At 56.2% G+C, this 14,882-nt stretch overlaps 1 protein-coding gene across 2 annotated transcripts; it reads right to left on the bottom strand.

Annotated features, from left to right (window-relative positions):
* Positions 1-3,416: 3,416 nt before the first annotated feature.
* UNC93B1 (unc-93 homolog B1, TLR signaling regulator) lies at positions 3,417-13,933 on the bottom strand. Of its 2 annotated transcripts, none has more exons than XM_074371624.1 (11): positions 13,718-13,933; positions 13,416-13,557; positions 12,709-12,862; positions 10,042-10,203; positions 9,702-9,942; positions 9,118-9,211; positions 8,414-8,538; positions 7,746-7,928; positions 6,917-7,190; positions 5,032-5,150; positions 3,417-4,164 (listed from the first exon to the last, which is right to left on the bottom strand). In XM_074371624.1, the coding sequence occupies exons 1-11, from the start codon at positions 13,811-13,813 to the stop codon at positions 3,841-3,843; spliced, it is 1,914 nt and encodes a 637-aa protein (XP_074227725.1). In that variant the 5' UTR covers positions 13,814-13,933; the 3' UTR covers positions 3,417-3,840. The 2 variants fall into 2 exon arrangements, with proteins under 2 accessions (XP_074227725.1, XP_074227726.1); XM_074371625.1 differs by having other exon boundaries at positions 9,702-9,834; positions 13,718-13,931.
* Between the last annotated feature and the right edge of the window lie 949 nt (positions 13,934-14,882).

The raw sequence follows: 14,882 nt of genomic DNA, 5'->3' as shown, positions 1-14,882 counted from the left end.
TTGTCTTTCATTCACAGTGACTTCTTCCCCTATGTGTTCTGGAATTTTGGATTTCAAGCTCAGTTTCAGAGGGCCTTTACATGAAAAATCTTGGGTAGCTGGGCTTCTGGGATGCATCTGACAGTTTTTCTGTGTGTTTTGCCAGGAGCCCCAGGGGTACTACTAAGCTAACGACTACTATTTAATGTTAATTTCTCAACTTTGGGGTTCCTAGATGGTACTGGTGGGATGACTCCTTTGCGGGCACTCCAAACTGAAAATGCAAAACTCTCACAGGAAACCTTTTACCCCAACCAGAGCCCAAATTTCCTTACATCTTTCTGTGCCTGTGGGTGGAATTTCTTCCATCCCTTTCCCTGAAAGTGTTGCTTTTCTATGGTCTCAGCTTCCTACATGGCCTTAATACCAGCCCCGTACCTGGTAAGGGTCCCTGCCTTCAGGCTGTGGCCCCTACGTGGTTAGAACTCCAGCCCGCGGTCTCAGAACCCAGCCCCTCCCAGACCCTGGCAGCTGAAGCACCATCTCTTCTTCTGACTAATCTGGGTTCCAGTCCCCTCTTTGCTGTTGGCCCCTGTTTCAGGGTGGAGGGTGGGGGGAGGGAGAAGTGGAGGAGCTTTGCTTGTTCTTTTGAGAGCTCAGCTATGTATTTGAAAATAAGTGTGTTTCTGATCCAGCGTCTCTAGATGTTTCTAGAAGGAGACCTCAGGCTATCTAACCTGCTATTGAGAAATTAAACACAGTTAAAATCTTACCCTGTGGAGTCGTAGGATTTGTATCATTTCAAAATCTCCCTGGAGCAGACTGACAACATCACAGAAGCAGAGGCCAAGACAGTCTGGTCTTCCACTCCAGAGTCCAGACCTCCATCGGGTCACCTTATCCAGAGGTGACAGAGACAAAGGGAGATGACACCAACATCAAGGTCATAGTTTGCAACCGGACCTGGAACTGCTAAGAGGTGGGGCATTCATAGCTAATAACTCAGTTAAGCTGCCCCGAAGGAGCCAGCCTGCTGGGTGGGACTTGCTGCCACTGATGCAGGAAAAATGGGGTGAGAGAGGATGGCCATGTCCCAGTTGGATTATTCCAACTACTTTGGGGGAGGGGCTGGGGTTCCCAGAAATTGGGCCACCACTCACTTTTTGACCAGCCTTGAAACTCTCCTGGCACCTGTGGGAGGGCCATTTAGCAGCTAGTGTATTTCAATGAGCGTATACTGAAGCTCAAGATCTGCTCAGAGTTGAATCTTTCACCATCTTGGTGCTAATTATTGTGTTACTCTTTTAATGGCCATATCCTGCTCCTTTCCCTCCTATCTCACCATGAATGACAGTTACCCTGCCTGTCCTGGGTGTGCCTGTGTGTTGCTTATCATAGGTGTGGCCAGCTACCTGTGTCATTTTTGGGGTCTTTTCCACACGCCAGGAGCTGCAAGGTGGGCTGTGTGGAGTCTTCTGATGGGGAAATCACCCTGGTGCAAGGCACATGATCAGAAGGCATGCTCCCTCCCAAAAGGCTTCATCATGCACCTGGGCCACCTTTTCACCATCTCATCTCCAGAGTCTTTGTCCAGTATCGAAAGGGCTGTTAGAAATGATTTTGAACTAGGAGAAACAGTATACCCATTCTCGTCCCTTCCCCTCCCTTGCCTGGCACACCCAGGGACCCACACTCTTCCAAAAGTCACCCCACCCTCATTATCTGAGCATCAGGTTGCCTAACTCCAGGTGGAGTTTGGCTGTTAAGCATCTGGTTGCCCAACTCCAGCTGGAATTTAGCTAGAAATCTTGCCAGGAGGATGTTGCCACTTCTGCCCTCGGAGAACTTTCCTTTCCATCCAGATGCTGAGGGGGATGGGAAGGACAGAGTGGGGCTTCACCCAGCCCCCTGGTCACACTGCATGACCATCTGGGTCCGCCTGCCATTGAAAGTCTGTGGATCAAGCAGGCAGTTTTCGGCCCTTCGTCCATCTGAGTGGAGAGGCCACCTGGTGGGGAGGTTCACGGCAGCTGTAGTTCTCGCTGCCCCCTTGATTGCAGGACTCCTGGATCTGCCAAAAACAACTTGGCAACTAGTTGATGTTGGTTCACAGCAGACCCTGAGGGGGGCTCCCTTCCCAGGGCTCACAGAAGGTGCAACCACCTTCCCTAGCCTGCTTCTAGAATGGATGCAGCCAGTTGTCTGGACAAGGGGAGGAGGGGCGGGGGGGTGTCCAGTAAGGGACTCACTGTATGTACTTAACATTATCAGCTGATGTGCATCGAAAACTTACTCTGTGCCTGCCCTGTGCTAACTCAGAGCTGCCCAAATTTTCTCTTTTCACGGCACCCTTAGTGTCTCAGTAACTTTTCTCAAGGTGCTCCTAGGCCAGAAGAAATACCTAACCATCCTATTTGTGAATTATTTTATGTCCAACCAACTTAATAAGTATTTATGTTCCGATAACTCAGTAATCAATTAGAAAGTATAATGCGCATCAATAGAAAAAAGAAATGGAGTTTCATTCTCTAAGAACCACCACTACCTTCTAATCATTTGTGTGCACCAGTTAGCTTCTCAAACCTTAGAACCAGACTGGACACCCCAGCCTCATTTCTTGTTCTGTGGTGATTTTCACTTTTTATCCCCAAACCACAGGAAACTCAGCTTCTCAAAGATGGGATGTGGAAGTACCGTGGCCTGATCTAATGTTGAAACTGCGAACCACCTGGACTTTAGTTTGCTCAGAGTGGACACATGTCCAAAGTCCTCACAAAACCCTTCACAGTGGGTCTCAGTTTCCTCTCCCCATGGTGGGGAGCCACCCTCCAGCATAGGGATCTGCCCCCTCCCACCAGCCTCTGCATCTCTCTTGGGCATCGCAGCTGAGACTGTAGCCCAGAGAGGTCAGTGGCCAAGTTTACCTGGGCTCAGACATCCATGCCCCAAGCCCATACTGGACATGGAGTGACCCACATAAGGCGCAGAAGTGGACTCTGCCCCCAAAGGAGACCCTTGGGGAGCTTCTGGCAGAAGCATCCCAAAGAGACAGAAAGAAAAAAAAACAAAAATGACGGGAGTGGGCGGTAAGGCTGGGGGTTCTTGCTAAGGAGGGGGCAGCCGGACATGGGCCTCTGGACTCTGTTCCATCCTCTAGACCCACAAGGGATTGGCAGCCCCGTCACACCCTCTGCTGTGATCTCGACAGGCCACCCCAGGTGCTTCTTTCTCCTGAGTGGATGGGGTGGGACTGGCAAAAGCAGGTGGGTGTGGGGAGGGGCTGGGCCTCCAGGAGCAAGGACAGCCTGCTGGGTGGGGCTTAGAGGACCCTCCCGGCAAGGGCAGGTCAGGACTATAGTGCCCCAGCGGCTGGATCAGCCTGACCCACATCCCTGGCGCTCTCCGTGTTCCCCCAGGGCAGGAGATTACCCAATCAGGACAATACAAAATCTCTTTATTGCTCATTTTCTATATGCACCTCATGGCGGACCATGTGAACAGGACGTGCAAAGCGTGCGACACGCTGGGCCCTGGCCTGTAGCAGAGCTGGGGCGGGACTAGGGGCTCCCTGCCCCGGGCCTGGGGCCGGGGAGAAGGTCGTGGAAAGCGGCCCCAGGGGTCGAAGGGGGAATCCGGCTGTGCTCTCTCGAACCGTGGGCCTGGCAGAGGGATCTCGAGGTCCCACCCCTCCGTGGAGGGGGCTGCGGGGCGAATCCCAAGCTCCAGGTGGCCCGGGCTCTAGGAGGGGCGTTCCGAACGTGCAGAGGGGCGCGCAGAGGGTCCTTCCAGAAGCTGGCGCAGAATCAGTGTGGCCCCAGCCTGAGACGCAGTGCCCTGAGGCCGGCCATCAGGCTGGGCCCTTCACCGCTCCTCGGACCTATCGCGTTCCAGCGCCTGTTCGTAGGGGCAGGCTGGTTCGGGGCCGACCCGCGGCCCGGCGGGCAGCGCCTCCTCCTCCACGCCGTCTCCCCGGCCTCCGCCGCCGCCGCCGCCGCCGCCGCGCTCGCTCTCCACGTCGCTCTCGTCCGAGTTGTCCTCCTCCAGGTAGCGGTAGCCGCGCACCTTGTGCTGGGGCCGCGGGATGCGGGGCTGGCGCGGGACCACACCCCGCCGCAGCTTCTGCTCCATCCACAGGTACGAGGCAGCGGCCGCCACCAGCGTCACCAGCAGCACTGCCAGCTTTGCCTGGGAGCACAGGGAGGGACGCAGGGGACCCGGGGCCGTCAGTCCCGCACGTTCCCGGGCCAGATCCTCACCCGGAGAGACCCACTCCTCTGTAGCACACCCATCTCGCAGCTCCTCTGCAGTCCTTCCCTCCTCCCGGGAGCTGCCCCACCATCCATGCTTTCTGGGCACACTGCGGGCAAGGCTGAAACCCCAGCTCTGTCCCTTACGGTCACCCGACCTCTCAGGGGCTGTTTCCCTAAACGTAGTGATAATCCCTTTGCCTTATAGGGTAGACATGAAGATGTTGATATGTGCTGGACACAGTCCTGGTCCTCCTTTGCCAGGGTTTAGATGACTGTCGCTTACATGTGGGGATCATAAGCAATGATGGAGATTTTGACTGTAATTTGCAGTCAGAAACAATTCAATGTCATAACTCAGTACAGACACTCATATTCACATGCATACTCCGTGCTATTTCCTATTCTATTTCTCTTTTTCAAATGTTGGTCGGGACCTGCTAAACTGACCCACCAGTGGGTGGGAGCAGAGCATGAGGACCCCTGAGGGCCAAAAAGAGAGACAGAGCCTGGGCATCCAGCTCAGAGACCAACATCTAGTGAACAGGTTACCAAACTACCCACAAGGTGGCTGGGATGTGCCCACAAGGAAAGAACAAAAACTGTGAACCCTTTCAGAAATGGGTAAACTGAGGCCGGCAGAAGGTCAGGCAGGAAGTGAGTGCTGGGTTTGGGGCCACTCAATGTGCTTGGCCCAGGGCCTAGCCCCTGGGGAGTGGTGTCCTTCAGGAGCTGGGAAGCCAGGACTGGCACACAGAAGGGGGGTCGGGGAGGGGGTAGCTCTCCTCCCACCCTGCCCCCTCACCTTCATGGGCAGGCTTGAGCCCAAGTAGACTGCGAAAATGGCCAAGGCCTGCCACCAGTGGTAGATGGTGAAGATGAAGTCTTGCCTCTCTTTGTCCTCATACAGAATTCCCAGGAGTGCTGCAGGCAGGGGGGACAGGGCAAAAAGGGGGGAAAAGTCACTTGGGGCCTAGGGCTGCCGCTCTTGGCCGGAGCCTCTAGAAAGCCCATGTAAACCGGTCCTGGCCTGCCCCCCGGTGGACACCCTGGTGATCACCTGCCTGGGAGCAGAGCTGAGGCAGGCGCAGTGAGCTCCCTTGCTGGGATGCAGTGGGCCTACTCTGGGACACACATGTGGCCTCAAAAGTGGAAAGTTCTATGCGCAGTCACATCTTGTCCTCTCCTGGACCCTAGGCGCACAGTTCCAGGCCTGCAGGGGTTGTTTCTCCTCACCCAGGGCTCAGGAAGGGCAAAATGCTATAGCAACAAGCTTTCTGCAACTCAAGCCTGAAGTTGGGAGGGAGGAACTTGTTTCCCAAAGAATCCTCCCCAGGGTGGGCAGAAAGAGCACTGGACAGGGAGTCAGGAGATTCAGACTCTGCTGTCAGCACTCTACAGAGATGTGGATTCAAATGCTGGCTCTGTGGATGACTTGGTCTAAATTAACTCCCCAGAGCCACTTTTGTCTTCTGTAAAATGAGATGACGCGTATACACTGTGTTGCGAGATTTTAATGGGAGAAAGCGCGCACAGAACCTGGCAAACTGCACCCTCGCCAGCCCCTCCACTCCCACTCACAACCCCATCCTGAGGTCCTGCAGTGTGACTGTACCCTACGGAGCTCCCTGGCGGCCACTAGAGGAGGCAGGAAGCAGAGCTGGGCAGAAGGGGATGTTGGGACTAGGCCCAAGACCAGACATATCATGAATTCAAGGTCCAGCCCCTGAACAAAACAGCCAAAAGAAGGTGGTCCAGAGTGTGGGGCTCCATCCTCCACGGCGGATATAGCTGTCTGACTCTTGGATGGTGGGTGCTGGGACTGCCTGAACCATCTCCTTCCCTGCCTGCAGCAGGTATGACCACCACCATGTCATACAGGGGTGATGTCCAGAACTGTTAACAGCACTGGCCCATCAGAACAGATGCCAGTGTGGGACACCAAAATGGCTACACCCACGTGTACCAGCTGCATGCCACTGACATACGCTCATCTGTGGGCAGAGAGCATCACACAGCTGAACTCTGTCCCACCCCCTCCTTTCTGCAGGCAGGGCCCCTTTCACAAGCACCCCCACCCCAGCAGCCCAGACTCGCGGCCTGGACTCCGCAGATGGGTGCTGGGGTTTTATGGCTCCTCCTGGCTCCTCTCCATAAAAAGGCCATATCCATATCTGCGCATAACCCCTGGAGTGTGGACAGGGTCACCGGCTGCTTCCCATGCTCCCTGGGGCAAAGACCCCCCATCTGCTCCCAGGGTCATGGAAACTATGCCAAGGCGGGTGTTGTCCCCTGGTATGAAAACAAGGTAACCCCAATGTGGTTTTTACACCGTCCCTAAGAGGTGTTCACTGAGCCCCAGGCAATGTAGTGACAGGATCTCATGCTGACTCCCCTGCCTACCCTGGGGAGTCCACAGGATGTCTATGGCATGCGACTCCCACACCTGCCTTCAGGATGTCCACAGCCCTCCTCATCTGGCGCTACAGTGTCCACGGGACTTCCTTCCACCCCTAGAGTGTCCACTGGAAGCCCCACCTACCTTCAGTCCACGGGACCCCACGGCTGACCTTCAGTGTGTCTGTCAGCCCACATGTCCGTGTTCCTGGGATATCTGTGCTCCCCACAACCGCCCTAAGGGAGCCACGTGGCCCCCACCCAGCCATCCTAGGGTGCACTGTTGTACTCACCGCTGAGCCCAGTCTTGTTGAGGGCGCTGCCCACACCCCAGAGGGCGGCTGCTACATAGAGAATCCAGCTGTGTTGCAGGACCCGAGGCGCCGGGGCCCAGAAAAAGAGGCTGAGAGTGAGCAGCAGGTGCAGTCCAGCCCCAGCCACCAGGGGCACCGGGCGTGGCAGCCACAGCCCCAGCAGGCCCAGGACAGAGGCGGCCGAGGCACCCAGGCTGTAAGCCACAAGGAGGTACGCCAGGCGTTCCAGCCCCACTGAGCACACGCCATAGCCCTGGGGGGACAGGGGTGAGTGTTGGAGGGTCAACTGACCAGGGCTCTGGCCTTCCCCACAGGATCTCACTTCAGGCCACCTCGGGGCCAGCTCCCTCCAAGGCCCGTAGGAAGGTTCCTCAGGGACGGACAATGAGAAAATGCTCAGACAGTGTCCCCAGACACCAAGGCTGAAACCCCACATGGAATGTCATCCCATCTCAACAGCACAACACCTCTGGACGTGAGCATGGTCATTAAACACTTCACAGATAAGGAAAGGCTCAGAGAGGTTAAAGTAATTTTCCCAAGGATGAAGGGGGATGGGGGAAGGGAGGGAAAAGAAAGAAGAGGGAGGGAAATATCTGGGCCTACAACTGCCCCTGGGTATCCGCGGCAGACTGGTTCCAGGAACCCTGCACCCATATCAAAATCTGCTGATGTTCAAGTCCTTAATATAAAATGGGGTGGTGCATACTTATACATATATTCAAAAATTATTCCTTGTTTATCTGAAAATCAAATTTACTTGGACATCGTGTATTTTATCTGGCAACCCTCTGCAGGCTGCACTCACCAGAGCGAGACCAGTGCAAGCAAAGAGCACCTCGAAGCCGCTGTAGATAAAGAAGGGCACGAGGTGGCGCAGGCGGAAGTCGCGCACGTGCTTAAAGGGCAGCTGGAAGATGTTGCCCCAGCCCACGCTGCGCAGGTCGATCTCCTCGGTGGGCCGGTACGCAGCGCCGCAGAAGCCCAGCACCTGCGGACAAGGGGGTGACCCTGCGGCCAGCAGCACCTTCCCCCACCCCCGGGACACAGCCCCGCCCCTCAGGTATATCCACAGGCGCGGCCTTGTCTCCCAGCCCTGCCTTCAGGCAAAGGCCACCCCCCCAAGGCCCTCGGTTCTGCCTCCCGGTACCGCCCCCAGGTTTGAGCCACACCTCCTGACCCTCAGCCGGTGGTTCCGTCCTTGTCACAGCCAGTCCTCTAGGACCCTGTCTCCAGCTTGACCCTGGACCAGGCCTGGACCCTCTGTCACTGGCCTTTGGGTTTCCAACTTCTCTCTCAGTCCACAGGCATCAGCCACGCCCCCAAGCCTCAAGCCCAGCTCCTAGCCTCAGTCCGCCTTTCAGGACTCAGCCCTGACTCCCGACTGGCCATCAATGCGCCCAGACCAGACCGCACTCCTCTCTCCCCGCCACGGTCCCAGACCTGAGTCCGCCGCACCCCCATCCTGGGCCTCACCAGCAGCATGGCCAGGAAGGCCACCGCCATGAGGACGCTTTCCACCACAATGAGGTTTCGGCTCCGCGGTAGCGTCCGCAGAACCGTCTTGTTGAAGCCGCTGAGGATGCCCTGGCTGTTAGTGCCTGAGAAAGCGGAGGGTGGGGGGTGTTGTGAGGCAGGGCACAGGGCACACTATCAATTCAGCCACAAAGAAGTGCAGCAAAGCAGGTGGGTGAGAGGGGAGGGTTGGAGGAGGTGGGCGAGGACGGTGCGTTCAAACGCGGTGTTTGGGAAGCACTTTGGAGGTGAAGGCCACTGGGGCTGAAAGCACCCCCAAGGAGAAGAGCACCTCCCCTCCTTCCCTGCCCTATTGCCTGCCCTGAGGCTGCAGTGGGAGCCAGTTTACTTTCCACCTCCATTCATTTGCCCTTCACTAAGGGTACACTTGGCCCTGAGAGATTCCCATAGGCGGCTTCAGCCCAGATGGCAACTCTTCCAGGCAGCCTTCCCTGACTGCCACCCTCAACCCCTGCCACCCCAGGCTGGGTCAGATGTCCTAACTACAAGGCCTGTACCTCATTCACCAGAGCTGTAGGACATCAGGCTCTCGGCCTTGAACCCTGTGAGTAAGGGCATCCTCTCTGCTCTTGGGGGCCCAGTATCTGCTGCATGACTCCATGGGGAGGCGAGCAGACCTTGGGACCCCCCCCCCAAGGACTTACCGCAGCTCTGCACATTGTACAGCGTGTGGTTCAGGTCATACAGGTAGTGGTTCAGGAAGTAGATCATGGGGAGCTGGGCACAGGCAAAGCTCAGCTGTGGGCAGGAGGGCAGCTTGGGTCAGGCTTGGGACATGGAACCAGGCAGGGGGCACAGGCATGATCTGGGAGGGGTCTCGCACAGCCTCGGGAGGACAGGATCCCTCCCACCTCTGGGGGACAGCCTGGTGGTAGGGGGTGGCCAAAGCAGGAGTACTTCCTCCTGGTCAGCACTGTGGACAGGGAGGGAATGAGGTCTCAGTGACTAGAAGCAAGCAGGGGCTGGCTCAAGAAAGGACAGTGGGGTGGGGAGGAGATAGCTCAGTGGTAGAGTACCTGCCTAACATGCACAAGGTCCTGTGTTCAATCCCAAGTGCCTCCACTTAAAAAATAAGTAAACAAATAAACCTAGTTACCTCTTCCCCTTAAAAAAAAAAAAAAAGACAGTAGGACTAGAGGTCTGAAGAAGAGACTGGAATGGGCTCCGATGTGTGAGTTCTGGGCCTGGATACCACCCACCCCCCAGTGTCCCCATACATAGCACTCACGTGGAAGAAGCTATAGAAGATGGCTTGGAAGACCAGGAGATAGGGTGCGTGGGAGCCCCTAGGTGGGCGCCGGTGGGGGCCCTGCTCATCCTGCTCCTTGTAGTGGGAGTACTCGTAGTATTTCTGGGCCATCCTGGACCACAAAGGAGAGAAGGCTCTCCCCAGCCCAACCTCTGCCAGATGCCACTTCCTGCACCCAGGGTTACCAGCTGGCCAGCCCCTGTCTCTCACGACAGGAAAACTGAGGCCCAGAGGGTGGATGGGGCTGGTCCAAGGTCGGTCCCCCAGCTGAGGCTCAGCCAGATCTCCAGTCTCCCACCCTCCTGCCCACCAGGCTCACCTGGTGATGTAGTTGCCCATGGAGGCCCACAGAGGCACAATGGCCATGCCCAGGGCCACGGCCGAGGGTACAAGGGTGTAGTAGCGCTCCCAGTAGTTGGTGGAGACAAAAAGGGCATAGATGCCCACAGCCAGGAACATCATCCACTTGGTACCAAAAAACCTGCGGGCAGTAGGAGGGATGCTGTCACCGTGGGCCCACCCAGACTGCCGTGGCCCAAAACCAGAGTGGCCACAATGCCAGGTCCCAGCTTACGATGCTGGGTGAGGTGGGAAGAGACCCCTGGCCTTGGATTCAAGGGCCCTAAAACTGAGTCTCAGGGATACAGACTTGCTGGTGGCCTCAGGTGAGCCACTATATCCACACTTCAGTTTTCACAGCTGTAATGTGGTCTTAGAGCCCAGACCTCCAGCCTCTGATGGCCACTTGCAAAGACAGAGGAGATAAAGCCGGGAGGGGGTGTCATGAGTCACTGGCCCCTGGGTACATGCAGCCCTCATTTGTGTTCTGGGCTAACTCACCAGCCCCGCTTCTCCACCCATGTGCTGTAACTGCAGGGCCCAGGCGAACGTCCAAGGGACTCATCCCAGGCTGGGCCAAGGAAATGGAGGAGCAGAGAGAAGCGCCCTGGCGCCCCTTCCTCTCTGCACATTGCCCGTGCAGTCCACTGTGGTCAGCCAGGAAGGTTCCTCCTCACTGGCTCCTAGAACAACAGCTTCACTGGCTCTGGGAAAATGTCATACCATATTCAAAGGAGGGTAATGAGTGACAGGATAAGGGCCCATTCAGGGCATGGAGGCTGGTCAGGCTAAAAACCCACTACTTCAGGGGGTGGGTATAGCTCAGTGGTAGAGCACATGCTTAGTATGCGCAAGGTCCTGGGTTTAATCCGCAGTACCTCCCTTAAAAAAATAAATAAACCTAATTACTACCCCCCGAGAAAAATAAAGGCACAGTTATATATGTTTATAAAATTGTAAACTGACTATATTTCAATAAACATCTTTAAAAATTGAAAAAAATAAAGGAATGTAACTTAAAAAAGAAAAACCCACTACTTTGATCTTTGGGTTGGGTTTGTTTGGTTTGTTTGTTTGTTTGTTTCCTGAGTGATCATTATTTTCTCTCTTTGTCAGGTCCCAGGAAGCTCAAAGCTCAATGACTGGTTTTCTGAGACAATCCTTTTCTCTTCTATTACAGGGCCCTGGTTCTTTAATTACCCTTATCTTGCCATATAGTAAATAGATAGGCAGCCCCTCTGATCTATACGGGGGAGGGCACCAAAACTGCACTGTACATTTTGATGGAGCAAAACAGCAAAAAGTAAAAATACTAGCACTCATTGCTGGGGAGGCTGTGGTTTTAAAAATGACACATGCAGCCAGTGGTCACGCAGGTGGCTCAGCCCTTTGGGAAATCAGCCTGGGAGTTTAGGCAGGGTGGGGGCAGGGGGCAAGCCTAGGGGTTTGGAGTCACTCTGCTTGGGTTCAGACCTTCAGTCTCCCAGTTCTGCCTGTGGGAATGGGTTCAAGCTCTTGGTTTCTCCATGTCTAAGATTAGCGCACCCATCCTGGATTGTAGGGAATGAGATAATATTTATAACGTGTCCAGCACAAAGGAACCGAAGTAAGAGTTAGCTATTAATAAGAGTTTCAAGAGCTGTAAAGCCTTTTATACGCTGCTGACCTCATAAGGGCAGCACTGAGAATTTATCCTAGGAGGTTTCCTTTTTAATTTTAAGATGAGGAAACAGCCAGAAGCACAAAGTGAACATGCAAAGGAGAGGGAGTCACAAGGTCCCACTCTGAGGCACAGTTCAGTGCCCACATCTCTGCAGAAGATGCTAACATCACGGAAGTCCTCACTGTGGAGCAGGCCAAGACGTGTGCAGTGAAAAGAAAGCAAAAGCGGCGTTGCGCACAGGCTCGCTCCAGCGATGAGGACGGAAATGCTGCCCACGCATGTCGGGGCAACAGCAGAGGCGGCGGATTGCCTGGAGGGCTTGGGAGGGCTTTTCTTCTTTCTGATTTCAATTATGATTCTAAGATTGTTTGTGCAATTGTGATAAAGGAGTTTGGGGGGGGGTGTTTTTATTTAAAGACAGGGGAACTAACACCCATCCAATCTGTCCACTAATCTCTGGGTCCCCTGTGAACACAGACCTACCCCCTAGGCAGGGTACTTGTGGAGGGGAGTTTTGCACTGACCTGAAGGCTGGACCAGATGCCTCCAAGGCTCTGGTCTAGAGTAGACCCCCTGGGACACCTGCCCAGCCATGCCCTTTTCAGTGAGAAATTTCCCTCAGCACTGCCACAGCTGATTGGGCCAGGGGTGGGTGTCTGGGCCTTGCTGACTGATCAGAGTCTCTACAGACACTCCACAGCCCTGACCCCAGAAAGTCACTGTGGCTCTGGGCCATGGAGGCCATAAGGGTGATGCCACATGGGCACAGGTAAGCTAAGGGAAGGAGCCTAGATGAATTTCTGTTGCTTGAAACCCAAAGTTTTCTGGGGCAAAGCTCTTGCTTCTTCCTCAAACCTGAATTTCACCCCTTCTCTCTCACCCCAAGAACACCAGGGCAGCTGGGGACCCCATGGTCCAACAGCCCTTGCACCCCTTCAAGATAGGGGTAACAGCTTAGCCCACATGGGGACAGCAGAGTCACACCTGATGAGCACAGGTGTGTAGAGCAGGGCGGCGATGGGCGTCACGTTGATGCCCATCAGCATCTTGCTGTCTATGTCCGGCAGCCCCATGTTGCCATACTTCACCTCGCGGTAGGTCTCATCGTAGTGCAGGATCAGCTGCATCTGCAGGAGGCCTGGTGGGGAGGTGGGGGGAGCAGGCATGGAGGGGGCAGCCTGGCTCTGGCGGCAACCAACCAGAGGCTGGAACGCAAGCCTCGCAGGGAGCTCCAGGCACCGAAGGGATCCCGGACTCTAACACCCATGAGGACAGGCTGGACCAAGCATCCTGCCAGCCAGTGGCAGCGGCAGTGGCTTGAATCCAGCCTCCCGGCCCCGCCCTGCATTGCTCCCCTGGCCTCTTGGACCGCAGCGCCCCTGACTCCTAAGGCAGCAGAACTGCCCAGGGCGCCCAGCCCCCTACCCACACACTCAAGAAGGCTCTGGCTGGGTCACTGCAAGGCCCCCGCCCCGCTGTGGGGAGGCCGCCGCTGCATCTGCGAGGGCGCAGTCGGGGAAGTGAAAGAGGAAGGGAGGCCGACTGGCCCCAGCGTTTCTCTTTCCCTGAGAAACCTCAGGTCTGGGGAGGGAGGCGGCGCGGGAGCCTCGGGTTCCAGCGCCGCGCCCGCCGGGCCGTGCCCCCTCGCCTGGCCCCGGGCGGAACAGCGCGGCGCGCGGCGGGCCACCTACCCAGGTAGACGCCGTAGGTGAGCGTGCCGCCCGCGCTGGCCGCCAGCACGTTCTTGAGCACGCCGAGCCGCTTGCGGCGGTAGTAGCGGCGCTCCTCCTCCTCCTCGTTGTAGTTGGGGTACGCGCCCACCAGCTCGTCCAGCTGCGGGGCACGCGCGGCGCTCACACCCGGCCAGGGCGCCCCGGGCCCCCCGCACCCCAGCCCCGGGGCCGCATCTCACTCGCGGCGGGGAGATCCCGGCCCTCCCGGCACCCAACCTCCCCGTACCCCGCGTCCCCATGCCATCCCCGTCCCCGCTCACTGGGGCCTCGGGCCCGTCGGGGACCCCGAGCCGGTCCTCATCGCCCTGCGGACCCGCAGCTCCGGCCACTGGGTAGAGCGGCGGCTCCGCCTCCATAGCTGGACCCCACCCAGAGGACTCGCGGCGACACCCGGGAGTCCCAGCAGCGGGCCGGGCACTTCCTCCGGCCGCCGGGACCTGCTCCGCCCCGCCTCGCGGCCACCCACTCCGGGAGGGCAGGCCCCAGCGTGGCTGGGGGCGTGCCCAGCGTGTATGCGTGTGTGTATGTGTGCGTGTGCGTGTGCGTGTGTGTAAGTGCCCATGTGTCCATCGGCAGTCGGTTCAGATTTGGCCTTAGGGTTGCCAAGTGCGAGTTCGAATCCCCACTCCGCACTTCCTGATGTTGTGACTTTGGGGATTGACTCCACTTCTCTGTGCTTCAGTTTCCTCACCTCACAGGGATATTCAGTATCAGTTCCAAGGGCTATTTTGGGATTACTGAGTTAACTCAAAGCCTTAGGACGCACCAGGGCCATAATAAGCTCCCCTAAGCATCACCACTGTCATCTCTATCCCACCTCCAGGCCCCATTTGGCCTGTTTGCAGGTCAGCAAAGAGCCCCCACTAGCAGCCGCACAGAGGGCTCCCACGACTGAACTTGGCAGCTAGTGTCCATTTCTCACCTTCCCTGAGTTTCCTTTTTGCATCTGTAAGTGGGAACTCTGGCATGACCACTGGGAGGCCAAGATTGTAGAGGCTGCTGAACCCCATCACCACCCTGCAGCAGGGTCCAGAGCCACTGCCCTTGCCCCACTGGGCACTGGGTCCGGGGCTGCAGTGAGAGCCCGTGGATTTGCCGCCTTGCTGGAGCTGACACACCACAGCTCTGGGTGTCATCCTGATTAGAAATATCTGGGAAGCTTTTTAAAATATCCAGTTCCTAGTACAGTCTCTTCAACAAATGGTGTTGGGAAAACTGGATAACCACATGCTGAAAATGAAATTGAACCTCTGTCTTACACTACTCACAAAAATTAACTCAAAATGAATGGAAGACTTAAACCTAAGATCTAATAACTCAAAACTCTTAGAAGAAAACATCGAAGTTCCTTAACATGGGTCTTGGCAATGAATTCCTGGATGTGACATCAAAAGCACAAACAACAAAATAAAAAAAAAAATTGAT

This window comes from Camelus bactrianus, chromosome 10 (genome assembly GCF_048773025.1).
Source record: "Camelus bactrianus isolate YW-2024 breed Bactrian camel chromosome 10, ASM4877302v1, whole genome shotgun sequence".
Classification (NCBI taxonomy): Eukaryota; Metazoa; Chordata; class Mammalia; order Artiodactyla; family Camelidae; genus Camelus; species Camelus bactrianus.
The sequence above is the reverse complement of the archived record's forward strand: the minus strand, read 5'-3'. Positions and strand labels throughout refer to the sequence as shown.